This window comes from Diceros bicornis, chromosome 18, assembly GCF_020826845.1.
Source record: "Diceros bicornis minor isolate mBicDic1 chromosome 18, mDicBic1.mat.cur, whole genome shotgun sequence".
NCBI classification, from domain to species: domain Eukaryota; kingdom Metazoa; phylum Chordata; class Mammalia; order Perissodactyla; family Rhinocerotidae; genus Diceros; species Diceros bicornis.
Genome location: NC_080757.1, coordinates 61,171,074 through 61,194,842, shown reverse-complemented (window position 1 = coordinate 61,194,842; position 23,769 = coordinate 61,171,074). Strand labels below are relative to the sequence as shown.

At 55.2% G+C, this 23,769-nt stretch overlaps 2 protein-coding genes across 2 annotated transcripts; both read left to right on the top strand.

Annotated features, from left to right (window-relative positions):
- The first annotated feature begins 4,714 nt into the window (after positions 1-4,714).
- On the top strand, positions 4,715-17,068 carry P4HB (prolyl 4-hydroxylase subunit beta). Its single transcript, XM_058561883.1, has 11 exons — positions 4,715-4,893; positions 6,754-6,960; positions 8,466-8,599; positions 8,749-8,886; positions 13,379-13,483; positions 13,666-13,791; positions 14,099-14,299; positions 14,645-14,765; positions 14,880-15,061; positions 15,288-15,374; positions 16,190-17,068. The coding sequence occupies exons 1-11, from the start codon at positions 4,743-4,745 to the stop codon at positions 16,268-16,270; spliced, it is 1,533 nt and encodes a 510-aa protein (XP_058417866.1). The 5' UTR covers positions 4,715-4,742; the 3' UTR covers positions 16,271-17,068.
- A 5,086-nt stretch (positions 17,069-22,154) lies between these two features.
- On the top strand, positions 22,155-23,758 carry PPP1R27 (protein phosphatase 1 regulatory subunit 27). The gene is made up of 3 exons (XM_058561882.1): positions 22,155-22,503; positions 22,595-22,745; positions 23,067-23,758. The coding sequence occupies exons 1-3, from the start codon at positions 22,314-22,316 to the stop codon at positions 23,188-23,190; spliced, it is 465 nt and encodes a 154-aa protein (XP_058417865.1). The 5' UTR covers positions 22,155-22,313; the 3' UTR covers positions 23,191-23,758.
- The last annotated feature ends 11 nt before the right edge of the window (positions 23,759-23,769 follow it).

Genomic DNA, 23,769 nt, shown 5'->3' with positions numbered 1-23,769 from the left:
GGTCTTTCACACTAAACTCAGATGTGGCTATCCCCGAAACACCTCCCTATCTCCAGAGAAGTAAGGTCCCCAGGCAGCAGCTACCATCTCAGCTGACCCATAGCAGACCTGGGTCTGGCCACAGCCACTTCAGCTCTCCCAATTCACTTCCTAAAAGGTTCAAACCCAGGGTCAGCCTGTGCTGTCAGCACTTCGGTTTATTGGGCAAGGTCCTTCTTAGGCTCCTTCTGGCCAAAAGCCCTCCTATTTTTGCTCTTGACTTTGCCCAGCTTTAGTTAGACCTGTGAACTCAGACCCTGAGCGCTGCATTGTCTAGGCACACTGCCAGCAGCCAGGACTTTGTTCTGACTCCTCCCCTGGTGAAGGAGAACGTGAGGTGGCACCTTCAGACCAGCATGACGTGTCTCTTGGGGCCCAAGTCTAACCTGATCCTCCTGGTCCCACCCCAAACCCGTCTGTACAGCCTGCTGTTCCCAGGCCTGACCTCCCCACCCCAGTGAGCCACTCGCTGCCCTCTGTCCATGGCCTCCAGTACTCCTCAAGCTTCCACCTCCTCAGCCTCCCCCAGATGGACCCTTCTTCCACTGAGGAGAGTGCCAGTAGATTCCAGCTCAGGGCCTTTGATGTGACCCACTAATCACCAGTTACTGTGACTGACAAGAGTTTTCTCATGCCCAACACAGCCCCTCTCTACAGTCAAGGCCCTGCGGTGCACCGGCGCCAGGCTCACCTCTGTGCCTGCCTCCAGGTCCCCCTCTTACCTATGCCCCAGCTCTCCCATGTGAGGGCTGCATGGCCCATGGCACAGCCCTCTGTCCCCTGCTGCTGCTCGGCAGTGGGAACCTGCAGTCAGGAGCTGACCCTCAGTGGCTGAGTGAGCACTTTCTGAGTGTCCTCAAGCCTGCTGTTAGCTCCTTCTATACCTCTAACCCCATCACAGGTTAAGAGGGAGTTGTTTTAGTCTGAGAACTCTATTTTTGAGAGTAGTATTTATCAAAACATTTGATCACTCAGTAGTTGAACCTGTATTTAATGGCACCTTCTCCGAGTGTTGAGAGACCCCTGGAGGACATCCTGAAGCAGCTGTGCTGGTCCAGAGAGATGCCAGAGCGGACCAGCCCAGTGGTGTAGTGGTTAAGTTCGGTGTGCTCTGCTTTGGCAGCCTGGGGTTCACAGGTTCAGACCCCGGGCACAGACCTACACCACTCATCAAGCTATGCTGTGGAGGCGTCCCATATACAAAATAGAGGGAGACTGCCACAGATATTAGCTCAGGGCCACTATTCCTCAAGCAAAGAGAGGAAGATTGGCAGTGGATGTTAGTCAGGGCCAATCTTCCTCACAAAAAAAAAGGACACAGAGAGATGCCAGAGAACAGCCACAAGGACAGGCAAGCCCTGACCTCCAAGGGCGCACTCCAGCTCATGGCCTGGGGCACATGGGTGAACATGGCCCCATCGCCTTTCCCCAGAGGTGCTCTTGGAAGGCATGCAAGTGGGCCTCTGGAAAAAGGAGCCAGATGCTGGCCCTCCCCTCAGAGCTGAGGCCTGCAGGTGTTCAGTGAACCCAGCTTGTGTTCTGAGTGGCTGACTGCACCCCTGCACCTCACCCAGCTGCTGACCAACCCCATAGAGCCCAGGGATCTCAGTCCATATCCAAACCAGGCTTCCCTCCAGCTTTCTGAGAACCCTGCTTGGCTGCTCCTGCACGGGTCGGTGCATGAGGCCAATTCAAGGCAGGCAGAGAGGAGAATGCACATCAATGCTGCCAAGGTGTCAAAATACTTTGTCCTGTCCAGGCCAGAGTCCTGGTTAGGCCCTGGATTTCACAGAACATTGACTTGGCTGTGGCCACCTGGGCTGCAGAACAGCAGCCCTGTCATCACCTGCATCAAGGTGTGTTCCAACTGCCCTTGGCTTCAGCTATGCAGGCCCACACTCAGCCAGAATGAGGCTCAACCACAGCCACAGCTTGGGTCTTTGTCTATGTCTGGCCTCCTCTTGGGCCCAATGTTCTCATCTTTTGTAAATCCTTTACTGTATGCGTGGGGCTAAGCTGCCTACAAACTGTCACAAACCAATCAACATTGTGGTTATCTCAAATCCCTGCACTCTCTCCCCATCAACCAGAAAGACTCAAGCCCCAGTATTTATTTTTATTTTTTAAATTTATTTATTTATTTTTTTCCCCAAAGCCCCAGTAGATAGTTGTATGTCATAGTTGCACAGCCTTCTAGTTGCTGTATGTGGGACGTGGCCTCAGCATGGCCGGAGAAGCGGTGCATCAGTGCGCGCCCGGGGTTCCGAACCCCGGGCTGCCAGCAACGGAGCACTCGCACTTACCCGCTAAGCCACGGGGCCAGCCCAAGCCCCAATATTTAGGCATCTAAACTCTAACCTCTTGAGCGCCTCTGAAATCTAGACGGGATACAAATGTCTCATGTCTCAGGCCCCAAATTGTGGTAAAACAGGGTCATGGCAATCACAAAAACGTTTGTAGATAGGGCAGCAGGCATGAGGCAATCCCCACCGGTCCCCAGAGAGCAGAGGGGACCCTGGCCACAATTAGCAGATTAGGAAGAGCTGTTGTTCAGTGGGCAAGCTCCCAGGCCAGGGCCACGCTGAGCTGGGGTGGAGACTGGCGCCTGTCAAGGTACATGTTCATAGCCTTTCTATGCCAAAAGTTCCAGCTCCTGTAAAGTCACCCCTGTGCAAGTATCCCAGCAGGTACAACCACCTCTGCCTGACCCTTGCTCTACTGGCACTGGGGGAGGGGCACAGAGAACCTGGTCTTTTCTTTTTTTTAATTTTTATTTATTTATTTTTCCCCCAAAGCCCCAGTAGATAGTTGTATGTCATAGTTGCACATCCTTCTAGTTGCTGTATGTGGGACGCAGCCTCAGCATGGCCGGAGAAGCGGTGCGTCGGTGCGAGCCGGGCTGCCAGCATCGGAGCGCACGCACTTAACCGCTAAGCCACGGGGGCGGCCCAGAGAACCTGGTCTTGATCTTGCAGAATTCGTATTTGGGTTGAGGGAGTCCCCCATAGGAGAGGTGAGAAAACACGCCCTCAAGAGCAATGTATCAACAAATGCAAACTCTCAAAAGCACGAAAGCATCTTTCTTCTGTTTGACCGTTTCTGAAATCAGGATGTTGTTAGAGCCAACGTGTACATTTAACGTGGGAGTCTTTCCCCTTTTCCTGCCAAGTTATTAAATTGATGATGAGTCTTAAAATCAGTGGTGCTGGTGTTTTGTAACAAGGAAGTGAACAAATGAAGATGAGAGGCTCCTGGAGAAGAAAAGTGTTGGAAGTGTCGGGGTGGCCAGGGCAGCCAGAGGTGGTGGAAGGGTCCAAGCAGTCAGGGAAAGGGAGAGCTCATCCATCTGCAGCAGCGCCGAACAAGAATAAAATTCGAGCTACGTATATTATTTTAAATTTTCTAGAAGCCACGTTAAAAAAAAAAAAAGCTCAAAAAGAAACAAGCGAAATTAATTTAAATATCTTTAATTAAACCAATATATACAAAATATCATTCCAACAAGTCAATATAACAAAAACCATTAAGAGAACATCGTACACTCTTTTTCCTGAACTCAGTCTTGAAGTCTGGTGTGCGTTGCACCCACAGCCCGTCTCAGTCGGGCCAGATTTCAAGTGCCCAGTAGCCTCAGTGGCAGCTAGCGACAAATGTGTTGGAGGCGCGGTCTGCGGACAGCGCAAGTGGGAAGGAGCGGCGTGGGGCCGGAGGCCGAGCGCCGGACACGCACCAAGAGGGACAGCTCCGCCGGGTGTGGCACAGTGGGACAGAGCGAGACACCGCAGGGTACATGTCGCCCTAGAGCCTTTCACCCGGCGGACCCCGAGGGCTCCTCCGCGGCCCGCTCAGCACCAGCGCAGCGTCCACCTCGCTTCTGGACCTTCAGGTGTGCCGGCCCAACCCCCTCTCCTTCCGCCTTCGCTGGGGCTCTCGGTTCCCGGGCCCAACTCCGGTGGCCCTCCTTCCGGGCCTTCCCGGTCCCTTCGCGTCCGGCCTCGGTCGTCCCTCCGCGCGCTGCCTCTGCGCCCGGGCCCGGCCAGCCCCCACCGCGGCCCGCAACCCGCGCCCCAGCCCAGCCTCCCGAGCAACCGCCGCACGAGCAACACGCGCGCCGGAAGTTGCGTCAGCCCAGCTTCCGGACCGCGGAGTCGGGGGGGGGGCGGTGCCAGTTACGGATACGCGGTCCAGTCAGAATGCAACACGAGAGGTTTCGGTGGCGCAGGCGCAGCTCCGCCCCTCGGGTGGGGACTCCGCCCCACTGCCACGTTCGACGGAGGATCGCGCGGAGAGGACGCGTCTCTTGGCCAATCAGGAGCCGCAGAGCCCGGGCCTCTGAAGGTGGCAGCCATTCCAGACCCGCGGAAGGTGTGGGGGAAAACCACCAGTCACAAGTCGAGAGAGAGAAAGTTCTCCGTCGGGAGCCAATGAGAGGCTGAGGAAGACTGTGAGCGCGAGCTACTCGGCCAATCCTGGGCGACGGCGAGGGAGGCCTCCGTAGAGATTCCGAATCTGGGGCCGGAGCCAGTGTGGGTATCCAATCCGAGCGCGGCGGAGGCGAGCCTCGGAGCCCGCTGACCAATCCCGGGCGGGCGCTGGCGGGCGCGCGCGCGGCGGCCGTGTTTATAAGGGCGGGGCGGGCGGCGCGCGTTCTCGTGGCCTTGCTGTCCGGCGGCGCCAACTGAAGTGCTGCACCCGCTGCTGACATGCTGCGCCGCGCTCTACTCTGTTTGGCCCTGGCTGCCCTGGCCCGCGCGGGCGCCGGGGCCCCCGAGGAGGAGGACCACGTCCTGGTGCTCCACAAGGGCAACTTCGAGGAGGCGCTGGCGGCCCACAAGTACCTCCTGGTGGAGTTTTGTGAGTGCTGCCCGGGTTGGGCCGGGCCTCGCTGCCGCCGCGGGTTGGGCACAGAGGTGACGGAGGGGCGGAAAGAGGGCCGGAGCGCAGGGGAGACGGAGGGTCGGGAGGGGAGATGGAGGGGGCGCAGGCGGGACGGGGCAGACGGAAGGGGCACAGGGTGGGGCTAGGGGGACGGAGGGTCAGGCGCCCCTCTGTAGCCTCCTACTCCCGGCCTGGCGGCGGGTTGAGGTCTTCAGGGCTGTCGGCATTCCAGCCAACCCTAGACGCGCTGACTCGCAGCCCCTCGGGAGACTCATCCTCGGGCTGGAACTGCCCACAGGCCTACTGTCAGCGTCCCCGCGCTGCCAGTGTCCTGGGGGCATCCCTCCTGCTGGAGCTGGACCCTAAGGGTGACCGCGGGCGGACAGCCAGGACATGCCTTTGTGCCTTACGTCCACACGGCAGGATCTCTGTGTCAGCCTAAGAAACACAGGGTCGACTCCTTTAGAGGCATGGAGGGGGGCCGGCCCGGGGGCTTAGCGGTTAAGTGCGCCCACTCCGCTGCTGGCGGCCCGGGTTCGGATCCCGGGCGCGGAACGACGCACCGTTTCTCCGGCCATGCTGAGCCCGCGTCCCACATAAAGCAACTAGAAGAATGTGCAGCTATGACATACAACTATCTACTGGGGCTTTGGGGGAGAAATAAATTATTAGAGGCATGGAGAGGAACCACAAATACAAATGAACACGCCAGAGTCCAGCCTCCAACGGCTTGCCTGGACCCATCTCCAAAGCACCTGCTCCTGCCCAACACACCTTCAACCCCTGACAGCTATCTTCTGTTCAGCAGTGTTGTCAGCCAGAATGCAAAACCTTTGTTTGTGTTTGTGTTTAAGCCCTGGCTATCTCAGGTGGAAATCTTAGGCCCAACACAGCTGTTAGTCTTAGTTGAGAAAGAGTCCTGTTCCCACGGTGTGGAGTCAGTTTTAAATGTGAGTCTCGGGCCAGCCCCGTGGCGTAGCGGTTAAGTGCGCGTGCTCTGCTGCTGGCAGCCCAGGTTCAGATCCCAGGCGCGCACCGGCGCGCTGCTTGTCAGGCCATGCTGTGGCGGCGTCCCACATAAAGTGGAGGAAGATGGACACGGATGTTAGCTCAGGGCCAGTCTTCCGCAGCAAAAAGAGGAGGATTGGCAGATGTTAGCTCAGAGCTGATCTTCCTTACAATAAATAAATAAATATTAAAAAATAAATAAATAAATTGGGCCGGCCCAGTGGCTTAGCGGTTAAGTGCACGTGCGCCGCTGCTGACAGCCTGGGTTCGGATCCCGGGTGCGCACCGACGCACCGCTTCTCCGGCCATGCTGAGGCTGCGTCCCACATACAGCAACTAGAAGGATGTGCAACTATGACATACAACTATCTACTGGGGCTTTGGGGGAAAAAAAATAAATAAAATTAAATAAATGTGAGTCTCAGGCGAGTCTCAGGCAGGTGTGTACAGGTGTCTATCACTTATTCCTGATTGGTCTTACTGAGTACACAGCTGCTGCAGCCTTAGCTTCTTCTCTGTGTTCCTGAAGGAAATTCCAGGGACTTGTCCACCCTAATAACCTGAAGGTAATAGGAAGTTACTAGTGATTAAAAAGTTTGTCTTCCTGTGCTGACGGTGACAAAGCAGAGAGTGGTGTTGGTTTGTCATTCATGGCCTCTGTCCTGATATTGCCCAAGAGCACTAACCTCTTAGCCCAGCCTTGTGCATTCAGAGGGTCATCTTGGTGAGCAGATAAGGTTTTTATGAAGGGAAGTACTGACAGAGAAGGGAAAGGAAGCAGTGAGATTGAATCGAGTGCTGCTTTCAGCATCCTGCTTTCTTTTTCAGATGCTCCTTGGTGTGGCCACTGCAAGGCTCTGGCCCCTGAGTACGCCAAAGCAGCCGGGCAACTGAAGGCAGAAGGTTCCGAGATCAGATTGGCAAAGGTAGATGCCACTGAAGAGTCTGATCTGGCCCAGCAGTATGGTGTCCGTGGCTACCCTACAATCAAGTTCTTCAAGAACGGAGACACAGCTTTCCCTAAAGAATACACAGGTGTGACTGCAGCACTGCTCTTGAATTGCCTGTAGAGAGGGCTTTGTCCACAGGCCTTGGAAGATAGACTGAGAGGTGGGGAGGCCCATTTTCAGAGGCATGGAGGGGAACCTGTTCTTGGACTGGGTTCTCAGTCTAGTTCAGCCTCTTTGGGTTGTGTGAGGAAATTTCTTTCATCCCAGAACCTCTCAACTGGAAAGGGACATGTTGTGAGGGTGGATAGCAGGCTGAGGCTTGTCCTAAGATTGACGAGCGAGGAAAGGGAAGCTGGGGCTATTCTGACCACATGGAGCAACAAGTGTGGCGATTGCTGACCATCGAGTATGCCAGCCACCAAGGCAAGTGCTGAGGGCCTTTTCCAGGGGGAGAGCTGAGGCTGAGAGCAGCCGAGTAACAGGCCAGTGTCACCTGCCTGTCATGGCAGAGCTTGAATTCAAGCCCAGCTCTGTCTGTGGCACAAGCCCTCAGCCCCTGCTCAGCACACCTCTGAGACTGCTTTCTTGGCTGGACCCCTTTGTAGCCCGCCGGGTCAGTACCAGTGACAAAAGGAGAATCTTTTGTCTGTAAAACCAGTTCCGTGGCTCATCTGTCAGAATTTTCTGGAGCAGCCCATCTTGTTAATTCTGAGGTCAGCAACTCTGATCCTCTCCGTGTTCTGTTGTTCCTGTTTTTATTTGTTTTCACTTTTGGAACCAGAAGTGCCTTGTCTAGAGTTACCATGATCCCGTCGCTAACACTCAGGTTTTGTAGATGAGACGGTTATTTCTAATTTCCCCTATAACTCATGACCCGGCTTTTGCTGCCACTCGGCAGAGTGGTTCTAAATGTGAGATTCAGCAGCTCTTCCCAAGTTGGACCAGGTAGTCAGACCCCATGAGGGGGAAGGAGAGTCATTAGCCTCAGTCCCAGGAGGATCAGGCTTCCTCCTCTTAGTTTCATCTGCTTTGGGTGGTGTCCAAGTGTGTGATCTCTTTCATCTTACTAGTCCCAGAGGTGTGTAGGGCAGGCCACAGCCGAGGAAGCTGACCAACCTGGGTGCATAAGGCAGGGCAGAGCTCAGCCTGTTTTCACCCGGGGAGGGCTGGCATTGAGGCCGACTTACTCATCAGCCTTTTTTTTTTCCTCCAATGTTACCATATCTCTAATTAAGATGAAACATAGTGTAAGACCACGGGGCGGGGGCCGGGGGGGGGGGAGTGTGTGTGTGTTTAATGAATGTAAATGTCAAGGAAAATTTAGACAATGCAAAGGGATTAGGAAAAAACGACTTGTAATCTTGTTATGCAGAGGTAACCACTGCCTTTTTCCCTCCTTTAAACACAACTGCAGTCTCTCACATACACAGAAAAGCCTTTGTAGGCCTGGAATTTGGACAGGTGCATAGACAAGATGCCTTGTTTGTGTAAGGATATCTTACTCTGGTTTTGGCAGAGAGCTGAGATGAGGATGGGCGGGGAGGTAGGCCACCCTGGTTTCAAGTGGACCCTGCATGTTTTTGGGTGCAGCTGGCAGAGAAGCTGAGGACATTGTGAACTGGCTGAAGAAGCGTACAGGCCCTGCTGCCACCATGCTGCCTGATAGGGTTGCTGCAGAGGCCTTGGTGGAGTCCAGCGAGGTGACCGTCATTGGTTTCTTCAAGGTAGAGTCTTCCGAATCATCTCAGGTCTTCTTACCCTGTGTTTGGAGGAGGGGGCCCCATGGCCTGGGCACTGTGGTCTGCCCTGCTGCTGACCTGGGCAAGGGTCTTTGGTGTTGGGGCATGCGGCCACCTCTGGTTCTCTTCTCTAGGACGTGGAGTCAGACTTTGCCAAGCAGTTCTTGCTGGCAGCCGAGGCCATTGATGACATACCCTTTGGGATCACGTCCAACAGTGATGTGTTCTCCAGATACCAGCTGGACAGGGACGGGGTTGTCCTCTTTAAGAAGGTGAGTGGCCTGCAGGCAGCTCTGCCCAGGGTAGTGGAGGTGCTGCTCTGGGTGGGTAGAGTTGCTTTCCTTATCGCTGCAAGCACCTGGAGAACCTTGCCCAGGTGATGCCGAACCACTGGACCGCAGGACTGACTATCGAAGGTGACTTTTGCAACATCAGACCATAGGCACCAGTGAGACAGTGACCTTCAGCCCTTCAGTTGTGGTTCCTTTGTTCTGGCTTCTGTGGCAGCCCCAGTGCTGTGTTTTATGAAATCAGAGGTGCTTTGGAGTGTTAGCTTTTTTTGAAAAAACTGTGGCAACACATATGTAACAAAACTTGCTGTTTTAATCATTTTTAAGTACGTGATTCAGTGGCATTAATTACATTTACATTGTTGTGCAACCATTGCTCCTATTTCCGAAACTTTTTCTTCACCCCAAATGGAGACTCTGGAGTTTTAGCTCTTGGGGTGCATGTTCCCACCCTGATGGCAAAGCCCTGCCCACAGCCCCTCATCCTGCTGCACTTTCTCTTCGTAGAGAGCGCTGGTGCGGGTGTCTTGCCAGGATGCAGCCAGGATGCATGTCTACATGGCATTACCGAAGGGGTGATGGGAGTCTCTCTCTCTCTCTCTCCCTCTCTCTTTTTTTTTTTTTTTTTTTTTTTTTTGAGGAAGACCAGCCCTGAGGTAACATCCGTTGCCAATCCTCCTCTGTTTGCTGAGGAAGCCTGGCCCTGGGCTAACATCCGTGCCCATCTTCCTCTACTTTATATGGGACGCCGCCACAGCACGGCTTGGCAAGCGGTGCGTCGGTGCACACCTGGGATCTGAACCTGTGAACCCTGAGCCGCTGAAGCGGAACATATGCATTTAACCGCTTGAGCTACCCGGCTGGTCCCGGGGTCTTTGTCTCTTATCTTAGCCACCAGACAGTGGGACTGGGGCCAGCCGAGCACCATGCTCTTGGAACACAGCTGTCCCTGGACTGGCTGATGGTGATTCATGCCATTCAGTAGCACGCTTCAGAGTGGAGGAGGAGAGAGCTGTGAGAGAAGGAACCAGAGGGCAGGCAGGGGCAGGAGGCATGTCTTCAGGGGTGGTGACAGGGCAGTTGACTCCTGTTTTGTCCCCATGGGAAGAAGGTAGGTTTAGAGTTACAGTGAAGTAGTAACCAGGTGGTCAGAAATGGCCTGAGGCTGTTGTGTGTGCTCTCCACTCGTGGAACAGCTTGATGGGCCGGGGCGAGGGGACTTTGAAATGAGGAACTGGGTTAGCTTTCTGTAGTGGTTGCGGGGCATCTAGCGCCTTGCCTGGGACTGTCGGGCGGGGATCAGGGCCTCTCCCCGCAGCACTGCAGAGGACTGGGAACGCCCAGGGGGCTGGGGTGATTCTTTCTGTATGCTTGTTCAGCTATTTCTATAGCCCCTTCCTCGAAAGAACTCAAGACATCATGCACCCTCTCTTTACTCAGTGGAAGCCCTCGCAATGTTTCCTAGAGGGAATAGAATTGCTGAATCAGTCAATTGTCATTGCAGAGGTGCCCAGGAAGTTGTATTTAGACATCTGGTTAGGACAAAACCATGAAGTGTTGGATGAAGTTGAGTTAACAGAAAGTCTTGGGGTATTAAAGAGAAAGTCGTGAGTCATGTCCTAAAGTTTAGGTTGAGAGAGCAGGGGAGAGTTTCTCTGAGCCCTGTTGAAACTTGTAAATTTTCTGTCATCAATTCAGTCCATAGGATTTTTTTCCATCACCCTTAAAATCTGGAGTGACAGATTTCACACTGGATCGGTAGTTTTGGTGATCAAGTGTCCCTGAAGGTTAGAATGATTGTTTCTTGTTCTGCAAGGACTCTCAGGTGTGGTAGCTCATCTGTTTAGCTAATCTCTGTATGCTTTTCTCGGCCTCGATTCTCTGCTGTCCACGCAGGCTGGGCACAGCTGACCCCCTGGGTCTGCTGCCAGCAGGTGGATGGTGCCTTGTCTTCCACTTGGTGGCTCTGGCGTCTGTGCTTGAATGACATGGTCGCCTTGGGCAGAGCCCGGCAGAGCCTATGGACTTTGTGTGGGGCGGGTCAGTAGAGGTCACAGCTGCGCTCAGATGGACAGGGTTCCACAGACAGGAGGAAGCAGCTCGGGTCCAGACTCTCTGGTTTCCACCTGCCGTCCCCCTTTCCTCGGCTCTTGCACTCACCCTTTCGGCCTTTACTCGGTCCCTTTCAGGCTGTTCAGCCCAGTTCCTCACAATGAGGGAGCTTCCTATCTGCCCAGGGGCCACAATGGGCAGCCTTACTGAGCCAGGTGCTGCCCCCGGGGACTGGGCAGGGGTGGCAAGGGGTGGCAGCGGTACCAGCGGAACTGGAGTTGTGAGTCCCGGGTTGGGTCCCTGGTCACTGGCGGTTGGAGCATTGGTATGAGAGCTGATCGTCCTGCGCCCTTGTTTGTTCTGGTCTTTACTTTGTTTTTTGTTTTTTGAAGCTGGGGGATGAGGAGTGGACATGGGGTGGGCTTCTCCTCCCCTGCCTGCAGCACCAGGGCTTTCTGTGACATTGTCACTGTGGCCTGGCAGGGCTGGCCTCCGTGGCCAGAAACGGGGCGGTCTCTACCCAGGGACTCCTGCAGCTCTCCCCAGCTAAAGGAGAGCTGGCTGTCTTTTACCAAAGTAGGCAGTGAATGCAGGGTCATGTGGCAACATTACCAAAAAGATGGCATCCCAGAACAGGTGTGGTGGCTCTGCTCTTCAGGCTTTTCACCATGAAATTGGGTGGGCAGTGCCCACTGTTCAGGGAGCTGGAGATGCAGTTCTGAGGAGTGGGCACTGGTGGCCTGCTTGCCTCCCTTTGCAGCTCAGCGTTACCCCTGAGGCCAGTTGGCCTGGGCCAGCTTCTCACTTTTTTTTTTTTTTTTTTGTGAGGAAGATCAGCCCTGAGCTAACATCCATGCTAATCCTCCTCTTTTTGCTGATGAAGACCAGCTGTGGTCTTTTTTTCCCCCAAAGCCCCAGTAGGTAGTTGTATGTCATAGTTGCACATCCTTCTAGTTGTTGTATGTGGGACGCGGCCTCAGCATGGCCAGGCAAGTGGTGCGTCAGTGCGTGCCCGGGATCCGAACCTCGGCCGCCAGTAGCGGAACACACGCACTTAACCGCCAAGCCACGGGGCCGGCCCAGCTTCTCATTTTCTAAACAATGCACTTGAAGGGCCTCTTGGCCTTGGCTTTTCCACCTTGTTGTCATCTTCACATTCTCGGGTTTGGGGAAGCTAGAGCTTGGGCGCTGGGAGTCATGCCTGGGCTCTCAGCGCCTGGCCTGCAGCCTGCTCTGTCCCAGCAGTGAGTTTCGTGGTGGAGCCGAGGGTCAGCCTCTAACATAACGGGCTGGGAGTGGGAAGTGGCCACCTGCTCCTCTCCTTTGGAAGTTACTCTGGGGAAGTGTAAAGGGAAATGAGCAGGAAGGAAGGGTGCATCATTCCTCTCCAAGTCACATTGAAGAGTTTAGTGGGACGATGGAAGCTCTCCTGAACTGCTCGCCTGAGAAGGCTCAGGCACGCGATCAGCCTTTCTGGGTCAGGAATTGTTTCTGCCCTCCCTGTCCGGAGCCGAGGCCACACCTTGGCCTCCATCTTCATGGCCCTGGGACTTCTGGAACCCTTTCATGTTACTAGGGATCCCAAAAAGCTTTTGTTTATGTGGCTTATACCTATCAATTTTTACTGTGCTCAAAATTAGAACTGAGAAATTGAAAAAAAAACTCGTTCATTTTAAAGTAACAATAATAAACCCGTTACATGTTATCAAAAATAACATTTTTATGAAAATTAATTTTTCCCAGACAACAACATTGTAGTAGTAAGTGGTGTTTTAGATTTCTGCTGGTCTCTGATGTCTTCCTAAACGGAAGACAGCTGGGTTCTGGTTTGCCTTCAGTCTGTGGGGATGTCACCATTGTGCAGCCTCCATAAAACCACACTGCACGCTCAGGAGAGAAGGCGTGGGAAGGCGTGCGCCACCTGAGTGTGTGTTTGAAACTCCTTCTGACCCTGCAGCTGCCCTTGAGAGGATCTTGGGACCTGCAGGGGTATGGCCCACACTTTGAGAGCTGCTGTTTTAGGAGTTGGAGATGAGGGTAATGTGTGTAAAACCCAAGGGTTCCTTGGTGCCTGGGAGATGGGGCTCTTGAGGCCTGTTAGGAACATGCTGGTGTGGAGGCCAACGAGGCTGGTCTGGGCCAGCGGCTGTGGTTCTGACCGTGGGAGCCTGCCTGCTCTCCTTGGTGATGTCACTGTTGCTCAGTACCCAGAAGGATGCTGGTCCTTGCAGCCCTTACTTGGCTTTGCTTTGTGGATAGAAGCACATGGGTCCTGCTCTGCATTGCTCTCAAAACCTCAGATAGCAAGATGAGGCTGCCAGACTGCTGTGCTGGGCCAAGCCCGGGCTGCCTGGAAGCCACAAGAGGCTTCTTGGAGCACCTTGGCATACCTCAGTGCTCATGGCTCTCTCTCTGTCCACAGTTTGACGAAGGCCGGAACAACTTTGAGGGGGAGGTCACCAAAGAGAAGCTGCTGGACTTCGTCAAGCACAACCAGCTGCCACTGGTTATCGAGTTCACCGAGCAGGTGTGGCTCTCCTGCTGGTCCTTCCCGTCGAGCGTGGGGGTGGTGTGGGAGGGTCGTGAGGTCCTGGCCCTGGAGATGACCCCCCTAAACTTAGAGAAACCCCATTGTTGCTCCACTGAGAATATCCTGTGTCATTAGCTTAGTTCATAGCTCAGACCCAGTAACCTATGTTTATAATACAGACGGCCCCCAAGATTTTCGGAGGTGAAATCAAGACGCACATCCTGCTGTTCCTTCCGAAGAGTGTGTCTGACTATGACAGCAAACTGAGCAACTTTAAGAAAGCCGCTGAGAGCTTCAAGGGCAAGGTGAGCTGCTTTTTGCTGCTGGCTCACAGAGTGGCTCTGCCCAGGGTTGTAGGGCAGTCCTGAGGCTTCCTCCTGTTTTCAGGATAGCCTGTTCTTGGGGTCCAGGCTGTTGGGGAGGGGTCAGCCGGGTCATCCTCCTCTGCTCCCAGTCAGCGGTCGGTCTGGCGGTACCTGAGTTTGAGTTGGAGGAGAGAAGCTTCAGTGGCACAAGTCTGCTTCCCGGTGAAGCAGTGAGAGAGAGCAGAAACGAGGCCTTAGATCCTCCGTCTTCCCAGTGCTGCTTTCAACCTCCCTTTTCTCCCCCAAGATCCTGTTTATCTTCATCGACAGCGATCACACCGACAACCAGCGCATCCTCGAGTTCTTTGGCCTGAAGAAGGAGGAGTGCCCTGCCGTGCGCCTCATCACCCTGGAGGAGGAGATGACCAAGTACAAGCCAGAGTCAGACGAGCTGACGGCAGAGAAGATCACGGAGTTCTGCCACCACTTCCTAGAGGGCAAGATCAAGGTGGGGGAGCCGTGTCCTGGGGTGGGGCCTGCACTGGCCTCTTGGCACTTAGTGTCCGAGGCTTCCCATGGCTGCATCCTCAAAGTGTCTGAAAACGTGAGCATAGAATCCTGAGGACAAGGCCCATAGACAGTGTAAAAATGGTTGTCCTAGTCCCACTGCCCGGGGAGCACGGAGCAGCCCTGACTTCATGGGCTTGGTCCTCTCCTGAGGCTCCATGAGCAGTTCCGGTCAGCTGAGGGCAGTCATGTTCCCCCACGGGGGGGGGGGGCTGGGGGCTCTGTGGGGCAGTAGTGGGGTCTGTGGCAGGCCCGCCGTCCCTGACCCTACTCTGCTGCCCTCTAGCCCCACCTGATGAGCCAGGAGCTGCCTGAGGACTGGGACAAACAGCCTGTCAAAGTGCTGGTTGGGAAAAACTTTGAAGAGGTTGCTTTTGATGAGAAAAAGAATGTCTTTGTGGAATTCTGTAAGTGAAGCCTCTTTAGCTTCCTGGGTTTGTCTGTTCCACAGAGAGCCTGGGCTGGGGCGGGCGGAAATGTGGCTTCCTGGCCCAGGGAGACTCAGAACTGCTTTCTCTCAGACGCCCCATGGTGTGGTCACTGCAAACAGTTGGCTCCCATTTGGGATAAGCTGGGAGAGGCGTACAAGGACCATGAAAATATCGTCATCGCCAAAATGGACTCGACAGCCAATGAGGTGGAGGCGGTCAAAGTGCACAGCTTCCCCACGCTCAAGTTCTTCCCTGCCAGCGCGGACAGGACGGTGCGACTTCCAGACGAGGCTTGGGGCTGTTGATTAAGGGGTTGGGACACTGGGACCTCCCAGCTCTGGCCTCTGTCATCGAAGGGGGCTGGGGACAGGAAGGGGTGTGTGGAGGAGAGTTGAGGCCCACTTCAGGACCCTGCCTTTCTGCAGGGAGGGTCAGGCACTGCCTTGGTGTCCGTCACGGCAGGACCAGCTTCCTGCTTCTCACACTCCCTCCTCACAGGTCATCGACTACAATGGGGAGCGGACACTAGATGGTTTTAAGAAGTTCTTGGAGAGTGGTGGCCAAGACGGGGCAGGGGATGACGACGTAAGTGGTGGTCACCAGACCCTGCCAGCTTCTGGGGCCCCACCTTGCTGTCCACGGGATGTGCTTGCTCAGGTGCCGCTGGAGACGCGTGTGTGCACAGTCTTCTCAGTCAGCACTTCTGCGTACAGTGGTTTGGGAGGGTCTTTAAATGCTGGTGTTTGCCTGTGAAGTCTTCTCAGGCTCATCCCACACGGTTCCCTGACTCGGACACAAATGTTTTTCCTCAGCCTGGTGGCTGAGGCTCTATGCTGGGCATGCGGCAGGAGGTTGGGCCTGTCCGGGTCAGCCATGGAGGGCAGAGAGGGTGTCAGAAGTGTGCCCAGGCCAAGAGGGCATGGCAGGGGTGGGGGCTGGTGACTAGCAGGACATTTGAGGCAGGGACTGGAGAGGATGGTCATTCAGGCTGGCAGTGCCTGCCTGGAAGCACTGGGGAAGTGGGATGGGGAGTGGATCTGCTGAGGCACCCACATGGGCTGCCGAGTGGAATGGGATCAGATTGAGGAGTGCCCAGGCAGCTGTGGTCACTGGCCCCACAAGTCTCAGGGGCTGGGTAGGGTGGACGTTGCACACCAGCGGCTCCTGTGCTTGGTCTTCATCCTAGGATTTCCCCTGTGCTCACCCACTGGAAGGTGTCATCTGGGATCCCAGGCTCCCCACAGTGCAGGCCCATCCTGCTTCGTAGACAGAAGCCCCTGCACCTGCTCAGAAAGATGGCAGCTGGCAGCTCGTTGCCGCATGGCCAGCTGGTCCCTGCTGGGCGAGGTGTGTGGGGGGCTTGAGCTTTCACTTCCTTCCCTTTTCTTCCTACATCCCAGGATCTAGAAGATCTAGAAGAAGCGGAAGAGCCTGACCTGGAGGAAGATGATGATCAAAAAGCTGTGAAAGATGAACTGTAATGCAGGAAACCAGACCTGGGCACCCCCAAGCAGTCTCAGTGGTCTGCATCCCAGCAGCACAGCCTCTGGAAGCCCGTAGACTCTCAGAAGGAGGGAGCATCGATCGGAAATGCAGGGAATTTTTCTGAGGCAACGCTTCATTCTAACACATGTAAATTTAAACCCGTCTCTTCCTTTTGCTTTTCAACTTTTGGAAAGGGATTTATCTCCAGGCCAGCCCACCTTGGTGGGCCATTTTTTTTTTTAATTGTGATGTACTTTTTTGTACACGGTTTTGTCCAGAGTGCTCGCTGAAATGTTTTGGAATCTCAGGCTGGCAATGTCACCTTCCTGTATCACTTTAAAAAAATTCCATCTGTGGGATTTTGAGACATTTTTGGACGTCAGGGTGCCTGTTCCACCTTGGTCGGGCCTCCCTGGAGACTCGTGTCCCCACCTGGGGAGGGACCAAGCGAGGCTGCCAGGCTGGATGAGTCACTTTCACTTCACACCAGTGCCATGACTGAGTGTGGCTCTTGCCTCTTAGTTAAACGGAGACCTCGGGTCTCTGTTGTGGGGGCGGGGGTGGGTGCTGGCTGGGCCCTGTCTCCCCTCCCTCCCCAAGCCAGGCTTGTCATTGCTCTGTGACTTCCAGGGTGGCCTGAGGCCTGTGCCAGGCAGAGCCAGGACCCTCCATTTCCAGGCTGGGAGACGGCCCAGGATGCTTGAGCCAAATCAAATGTTGATAGTTCTTCAGGCATTTCTACCACAATATTGGAATTGAACACATTGGCCAAATAAAGTTGAAATTTTACTACCTGTGGTTGTCTCTGCTTTACAGTCTCTCTAGGCCTCGGGACCTGGGGCTTGAATTCCAACTCTGAAGAGAGAAGGTGGGCTTGGTGGGGCCACTCTTAACTGAGACACCTCTTAGAGCATGGTGCAAACAGAAGCATGCACGAGTCTTGTGCTCACAGTTTGCTGAGCTGTTGTGGAGTGTGCACGGCCTGGGTGGGGTCACCTGTATGTCACCAAGCGGAGGGGCTTGGGGGTGCGCCGTGGGGCTGGTTTCCCTGTGACGGCTGTCACTGGCGTTACCCTCCTTGGGCATCTAGTCACGACATGGATTCTGCTCATGTGCCACATCAGGACACGGGGTGTGGCCGCGCATGGATCCAGCCCCAGCCAGAGGTGGGCAGGTCTGGTGTGCAAGAGCCGTCTCTCCCTGCCACTGCCTCGAGCCACTGCAGGGTCTGACGTGAAATTGGAGGTGTTCGGGCTTCAAGAATGGGTATCTTATCACCAACGCTTCACATAAAAAAGAATCTGGTGTTAAAGTAGCAAGTCTCCTAGTTATTAAAATGTAATTTGACTCCAGAATCACAGCTTGCTTGTAGTTTGCATAGAGAAGAATACAATTAGATCCATCTTTTCCACACACACAAAGCTGCCGGCCTGGCTGCAGTATTGGGCTGATGGCACTTCTGAGCCTGGATTAGTGACATCCCTTGGGCCTTTGGGGCTCCAGGGAGCTCTGGTGCGTGTGGGTCCCACAGAGAGCAGGAGAGGAGCTCCACAGAGGAGCTGGCAGGGCTCAGATGGGTGTCCGTCCCTCGCCACGACAGCACCGCCAGGGACTTTGCGTCTGTCGCTGTGCAAGTCTGCAGCAGCAGGTGGAACAGGAGGGAATGGAGGTGGAGATACAGTCCTTAGGAGGTCAAGGACAGAGCAGACATTGCTAGGTTTCCGAGGAGGTCTGCCCACCCCTCCGTGCATCCATCCCACCCTGCGTCTCCGACTTGCTCCCTGGAGCAGGAAGCGTCCATGCGTTACCTGATTCCCAGGCCCCCGGTTCTTTTTTTGTTTTTTTTTTTTATAATTTTATTTATTTATTTTTCCCCCAAAGCCCCAGTAGATAGTTGTATGTCATAGCTGCACATCCTTCTAGTTGCTGCATGTGGGACGTGGCCTCAGCATGGCCGGAGAAGCAGTGCATCGGTATGCACCCGGGATCCAAACCCGGGCCGCCAGCATCAGAGTGCGAGCGCTTAACCGATAAGCCACGGGGCCGGCACCCCAGCCCCCCAGTTCTGATGCTCACATGCTGGTTGGAGCTTCGAGGTGCCAGGGCCATGGCGGCAGACATGAGCATGGGAGTTGCTATGAACGTGGTTCTCTCAGTGGTCTTGGCCCATGGGGAGATGGGGGTGTCATCTCCCCCATGACCACAGCTGTGCTCCTAGCCAGAGGCCCATGTACTGGCTCTTGCCTTCCCCGATGTTGTCACCTGCCATCCAGGCCCTTTTCCCGGGGCTGCTTCTGCCTCTGACCCAGGCGCACAGTACACAGCCGGTGTGCAGTGAGGACCTTGTGTTAGCACGCTGGGCAGCACCACCGAGGCACTAGCTTGTCCACACACCCTGTTGTCAGGGCACTGCTCCTCCAGTTCAGCAGTCCAGGCTCAGGGCTGCCCACAGCTGGGCTTCCTTCCCCGGTTCTAGGGTGGCCTGTGCTAGGGCTGGTTTCTCGTTAGTCCGTTCCAGGGTCTGTGCGTGTTGTGCCTTGGTCCTGCTGACACACTGAAACGTGTATCCACGGAAAAGTGAGCTTGGGCACTTGGAGGTTCTGTGGGAGGAGGTCACTGGGGAGACGTTAGCTCTGTCCTCCAAAATGTGAGGGTACCCCGGGGGTACACGTGGTCTCCAGAGGAGGGAACTCATTGGGGGCTGACAGCAGCGCTGTCAGGAGTCACGGCTACAAGGGGTGGGCTGTGCCCAATCCTGTGCTCCCTGCCCCAGCACCCAGTGCGGGTGACCCTAGGGACCACCTCTGCGGAGCCTGGCCCGCCGCGTAGAAAGCTGGGACCAGGGGCGGCTGCCCAGAGCATTGCCGTCATGCGCTCTGGGGAGGGAGGTGAGTCACCGATACCTTTCCCCTTTGCCGAGGCAGCTGATTAGCGCATTCCTGGCCTGGGTTTGCTGGGAGGTTGTGGGTTGGAGTCCAAAACCTGGCAGGGCTGGTGGATTAACGAGGCAACTTCGCAGACTCTCGGGTAAGCAGTTAAGGCTTAACAGCCTGGAAGTTCCCAATCTCTCTCCCTTCCTCCTTCCCGCCCTCTCTTCTTTCTCCTTTCTCTCTCCAGGTGGTAGGAAGCTACCGGCCTGGAACCTAAAAAAGCAACTGCCGGGCCTGTACACCAGACCCTCAAAGTCCTCTGGCATCAGAGCCTGCCCCGGGAGCTGCACCGACTCTCCTAAGAGGCTTGTGTTTCCTGCTGGACGCGGGGCATTGCTAGTTGCATTCCTTGTACTTTTCAAAGTAAGCTTTTTGCATTAAATGTTTTAGTTTGCTTTGGTCCTCTAGAAGGCAGAAACTTAAAACCCTGCAGACCAGGTCACTTCACAAGTTCACACAGGCAGACACGGATCAGGGACAAAGCTGTATAAATACAGGCTTGGTTCTGACGTGGTGGCTTGAAATGTAGGCTTTGCCCACGGTGGCAGGTTAGACTGCTTACCGCTGGCTTCTGATGAAAGGTTTCCAAGGTGGTGTCCATGGTTTGGAGGACATGGTTCCTGTGTCCCGGCTAGAATACCTTTCACAGGTCTGTTGTGACTGGGAAGGCTCTGGGCACCAGTCCCTTCTCTGATCCAAACAGAACTCCCAAAGCCAAATTCCCTGAGCTCTCAGCTCACCTTTAGCAGGATGGACCAGAGGGTCCCTTGTGGGGTCACCAACAAGCTTGCCCTGAACTGTCTCTAGCCCGAGGCCTGGTCACTCCCAGGAAAGGCCATGCTGTTGGTGGCAGCTACATTTAGGGTTCTTTCATCTGATCTTCTGAGTGGGGAGAGCAGACAGAACTTTCCACAACATCAGAAAAGGCCATTTTCACATCAACAGAAAGTTCTGTCTCCCGTCTACAGTGTAGAACTTTTAGTCTCCAGGCTTCGTGTAAACAAGTCGGAAGAAATTGTACCCGACTCCTCCCAAGTGTCCAGGAGTTATGACTGTCCAGCACTGTCTTCTGAGCCCCAAAATGCAGGAACACTGGGAACCACCCCTCCTCGGGGCCCCTGCAGGGCCAGACCTGGGAGGAGGTTCCCGTGGAACTCTGGAGTGGAAGTGGTGGCATGAGGCCTGTGGGGCTGGCCTGGCTGGTGGGCGGTGGGTGCTGAGGCAGGCTGAGAAAACCCCATCAGGGCAGGGAGTCCGTGTTAGGCAGTGCCCCATTTCTCTGAAGCATTTGGCCCAAGGCTTTGCACCTAGAGAGTGTTGAATACATTTGTTGATTTGATTTTATTGGATCAAGACCAGCCTGGTGATGCAAGGGCTGCTGGTGACCAAACTGCCTGCCCTGCCCCTGCAAAGAATGCTGGCCAGTCTTGGTTCTGTATTCTTTCAGGTCTTCAGTGACCACCCAGGGGGATCTCACCAGTGTTACAGGTTGAACTGCATCCCCCCAATATTCATATATTGAAGTACTAACCCCAGGACCTCAGAATATGGCTTTATCTGGAAATGGAATTGTTGCAGATGTAATTAGTCAAGATGGGGTCACACTAGAGTAGGGTGGGCCCTAATCCAATGGCTGGTGTCCTTATAAAAAGGGGAAATTTGGACACAGACATGTATACAGGGAGAACACCATATGTACTTGAAGGCAGAGATCAGAGCGATGCGTTTACAAGTCAGAGAACACTAAGGACTGCTACCAGAAGCAAGGAGATGGGACTGGAAGATTCTCCTTCAGAAGGAACTGACCCTGCCGACACCTTGATCTTGGACTTCTGGCTTCCAGAACCAGGAGAGCATAAATTTCTTTTGTTTAAGGTCCCCAGTCTGGCACTTTGCTACGGCAGCCCTAGCAATCAATACAGCCAGCTTCAGGAGCTTCGGGTATATTCTTGACCCCACAGGCGTGCTCCTGGCCCAGCTCAGCTCCTGTGTATGTGTCCATGTGCACATCTTATCCAATGCCTCTTCTCCCGCTGGAGCATGAGCCCCACCTTGGATCTTGGCTGCTGCGATGAAGGCAGCTGGCACTGGCCCAGCCTGCTGGAAGGTCTTATTAAAATTCCCTAGTTGCATTCCTATAGGTGAGTCTGCACTGGGCCAGGTGCAGAGGGTGCACACCACCCAGGACGTGATGTCCCGTCCTTGGGAAACAGACTAGATGCCACCTTAAGTGTGAGCATATGTGTCCTTGACAGGAAGCGGCAGGAGCCTGGAACGCGGAGAAGTGTGGGGGGTGCGGGGCGGATGGGAACAGAGCATCGTGGGGCGGGGGTGCAGGGTTCCCGATGGGCTGGGTGGGTGGGATGGGCTGAGCAGGAGCTGAGGCATTTAGACTCTATCCTGGCAGGTTTCTCGACAGGAGGGCAGTGCCATCAAGGCCCACATTTTGGGAAAATTGCTCTGAGAGTGATGCAAGCCATGATGGAAGGTGACAAGTGACAGGGATGGCGATGGGTAGGGCTGGGCCTTCTCCACAGCATGGTCAGACCCTGTGCTGCCTCACATGTGGGCAGCCCCTTGCTTCCAGGTGGTGGAGGCAGCCATCCTCACCACACATCACACCCGTCTCCCCGAGTTCCTGGGACTGTGGGGGGAAGGTGCCTGGGCCCTCTTGATGACCTTGGTACCTGCTGGCCTTCCTTATGGGCCCTGTCCTTCTAGTACCTTCTGCTGCCCTCTGTAAGGCACCTTCTAGGTCCAGCTGTGGGGCAGGGAACGGTAGCCAGGAAGGATCTGACTCCTCTGGCCTGACACAGCGACAGGTGGGCTGAAAGATGAGCCACTAAACATGATGCTGAGCGCCGGGCGGGGAGCAGCTCAGTTTCAGCCCCTCATGGTGCGAGCATGACTGCGCAGCTTTATATAGCTCCGCAGGCCTATATAAATGGGAAGTGCCCTTGCCACAGAGGGAGCAGAGGGGCGCCACGGTAGCTGCAGTGGGGTTCGTTATCAGCTAGAAGAGCTGGCAGGCTAGTCTGGTCCAGGCCGGGTACATTCCTGCTCTGAGCAGTAGGGTCCCACAGGAGTGGCCCACGCCACAGCCCCCAGGATGCCCAGCAGAACTGTCCGCTACACCCGCTACAGCCCACAGCAGCGGCGCCGGCAGCTGCTGGCTGATCGAAGTGTACACTTCCCTAATGATGTCCTGTTCCTAGACCACATCCGCCAGGGCGACCTAGAGCAGGTGGGGCGCTTCCTCCGGGCTCAGAAAGTCACCCTGGACACCATCCACCCCTCAGGTGAGTGCCTGGGGGGGCCGGCTGAGGGTCTGCGAGGCAGCAGGGAAAGGCCTCAGCCTTGACCCTGCCTGCCCTGCTTTGCCCTTCGCAGGCATGGCCGCCCTGCATGAAGCGGTGCTCTCTGGAAACCTGGAGTGTGTGAAGTTGTTGGTCAAATATGGGGCCGATATTCACCAGCGGGATGAGACGGGCTGGACGCCCCTGCACATTGCCTGCAGTGATGGGTACCCTGACATAGCCAGGTGAGAGAGCGAGGCCAGGGGCTTGATTTCAACTCCTCTGGCCTCAAGTGACCTCCAGGATGTGATCCCCCCAAAAGTGGCCCTGGTGGTATAACTGAGAACCCTAAGGGCTCCTGGAATCTCCTTTCTGCCCTGCTGCCCTCCCTAGAGCAAACTGGAAAAGTCAGCCATAGTTTCCGAAGAGTCAGGTTTCTTCCTCCTGAAAATAAAACACAGGTGGACCTGTTACCCTGCCTGCTACCCTGCTACCCTTGGCGTGTGTGTGTGTGTGTCCTCCAAGCGACCTCCCTGCTGTAACCAGGGCTGCCTTTTGCACCCCAGGTACCTCATCTCCCTGGGGGCTGACAGAGACGCAGCCAACAATGATGGCGACCTGCCCTCGCACCTCATTGACCCTGACTTCAAGGACCTGGTGGAGCTCTTCAAAGATACTAAGATGGACTGAGCCCAGCCCTGCCCTCCCAGGGCTCTCGCCCTCCCTGGAGAAGTCGGGCGCCCACCTCCCCCAGGTGCCAGGACATGCCCCACTGGCGGGGCTGGGAGCCGGCAAGGACCTGGTACCTGGACATAACCCCTGCCCTCACACCTCTGGCCTGGCTTTTTCTCCAGGTGAATTTTTTTTTTTTTTTTGTGAGGAGATCAGCCCTGTGCTAACATCTGTCAATCCTCCTCTTTTTTTTTTTTGCTGAGGAAGACTCGCCCTGGGCTAACATCCATGCCCATCTCCGTCCACTTTATATGGGACGCCACCACAGAATGGCTTGCCAAGCAGTGAGTTGGTGCGTACCCAGGATCCGAACCGGCGAACCCTGGGCCGCCATAGCGGAGCGCGCGCACACTTAACCGCTTGTGCCACTGGGCCAGCCCTCCAGGTGAATTTTTTATTGTGACACTTTTTACTTTTTCAATAAACCTGATTTCCAAGCTCGTGGTGGTGGCCTGATTACTGAGAACTGGCTCGTCCTCCGGCTCCGGCCGCTTCCGGTGGTCGGCGAATCCCGTTGATCACGCTGACCTGGAGGTC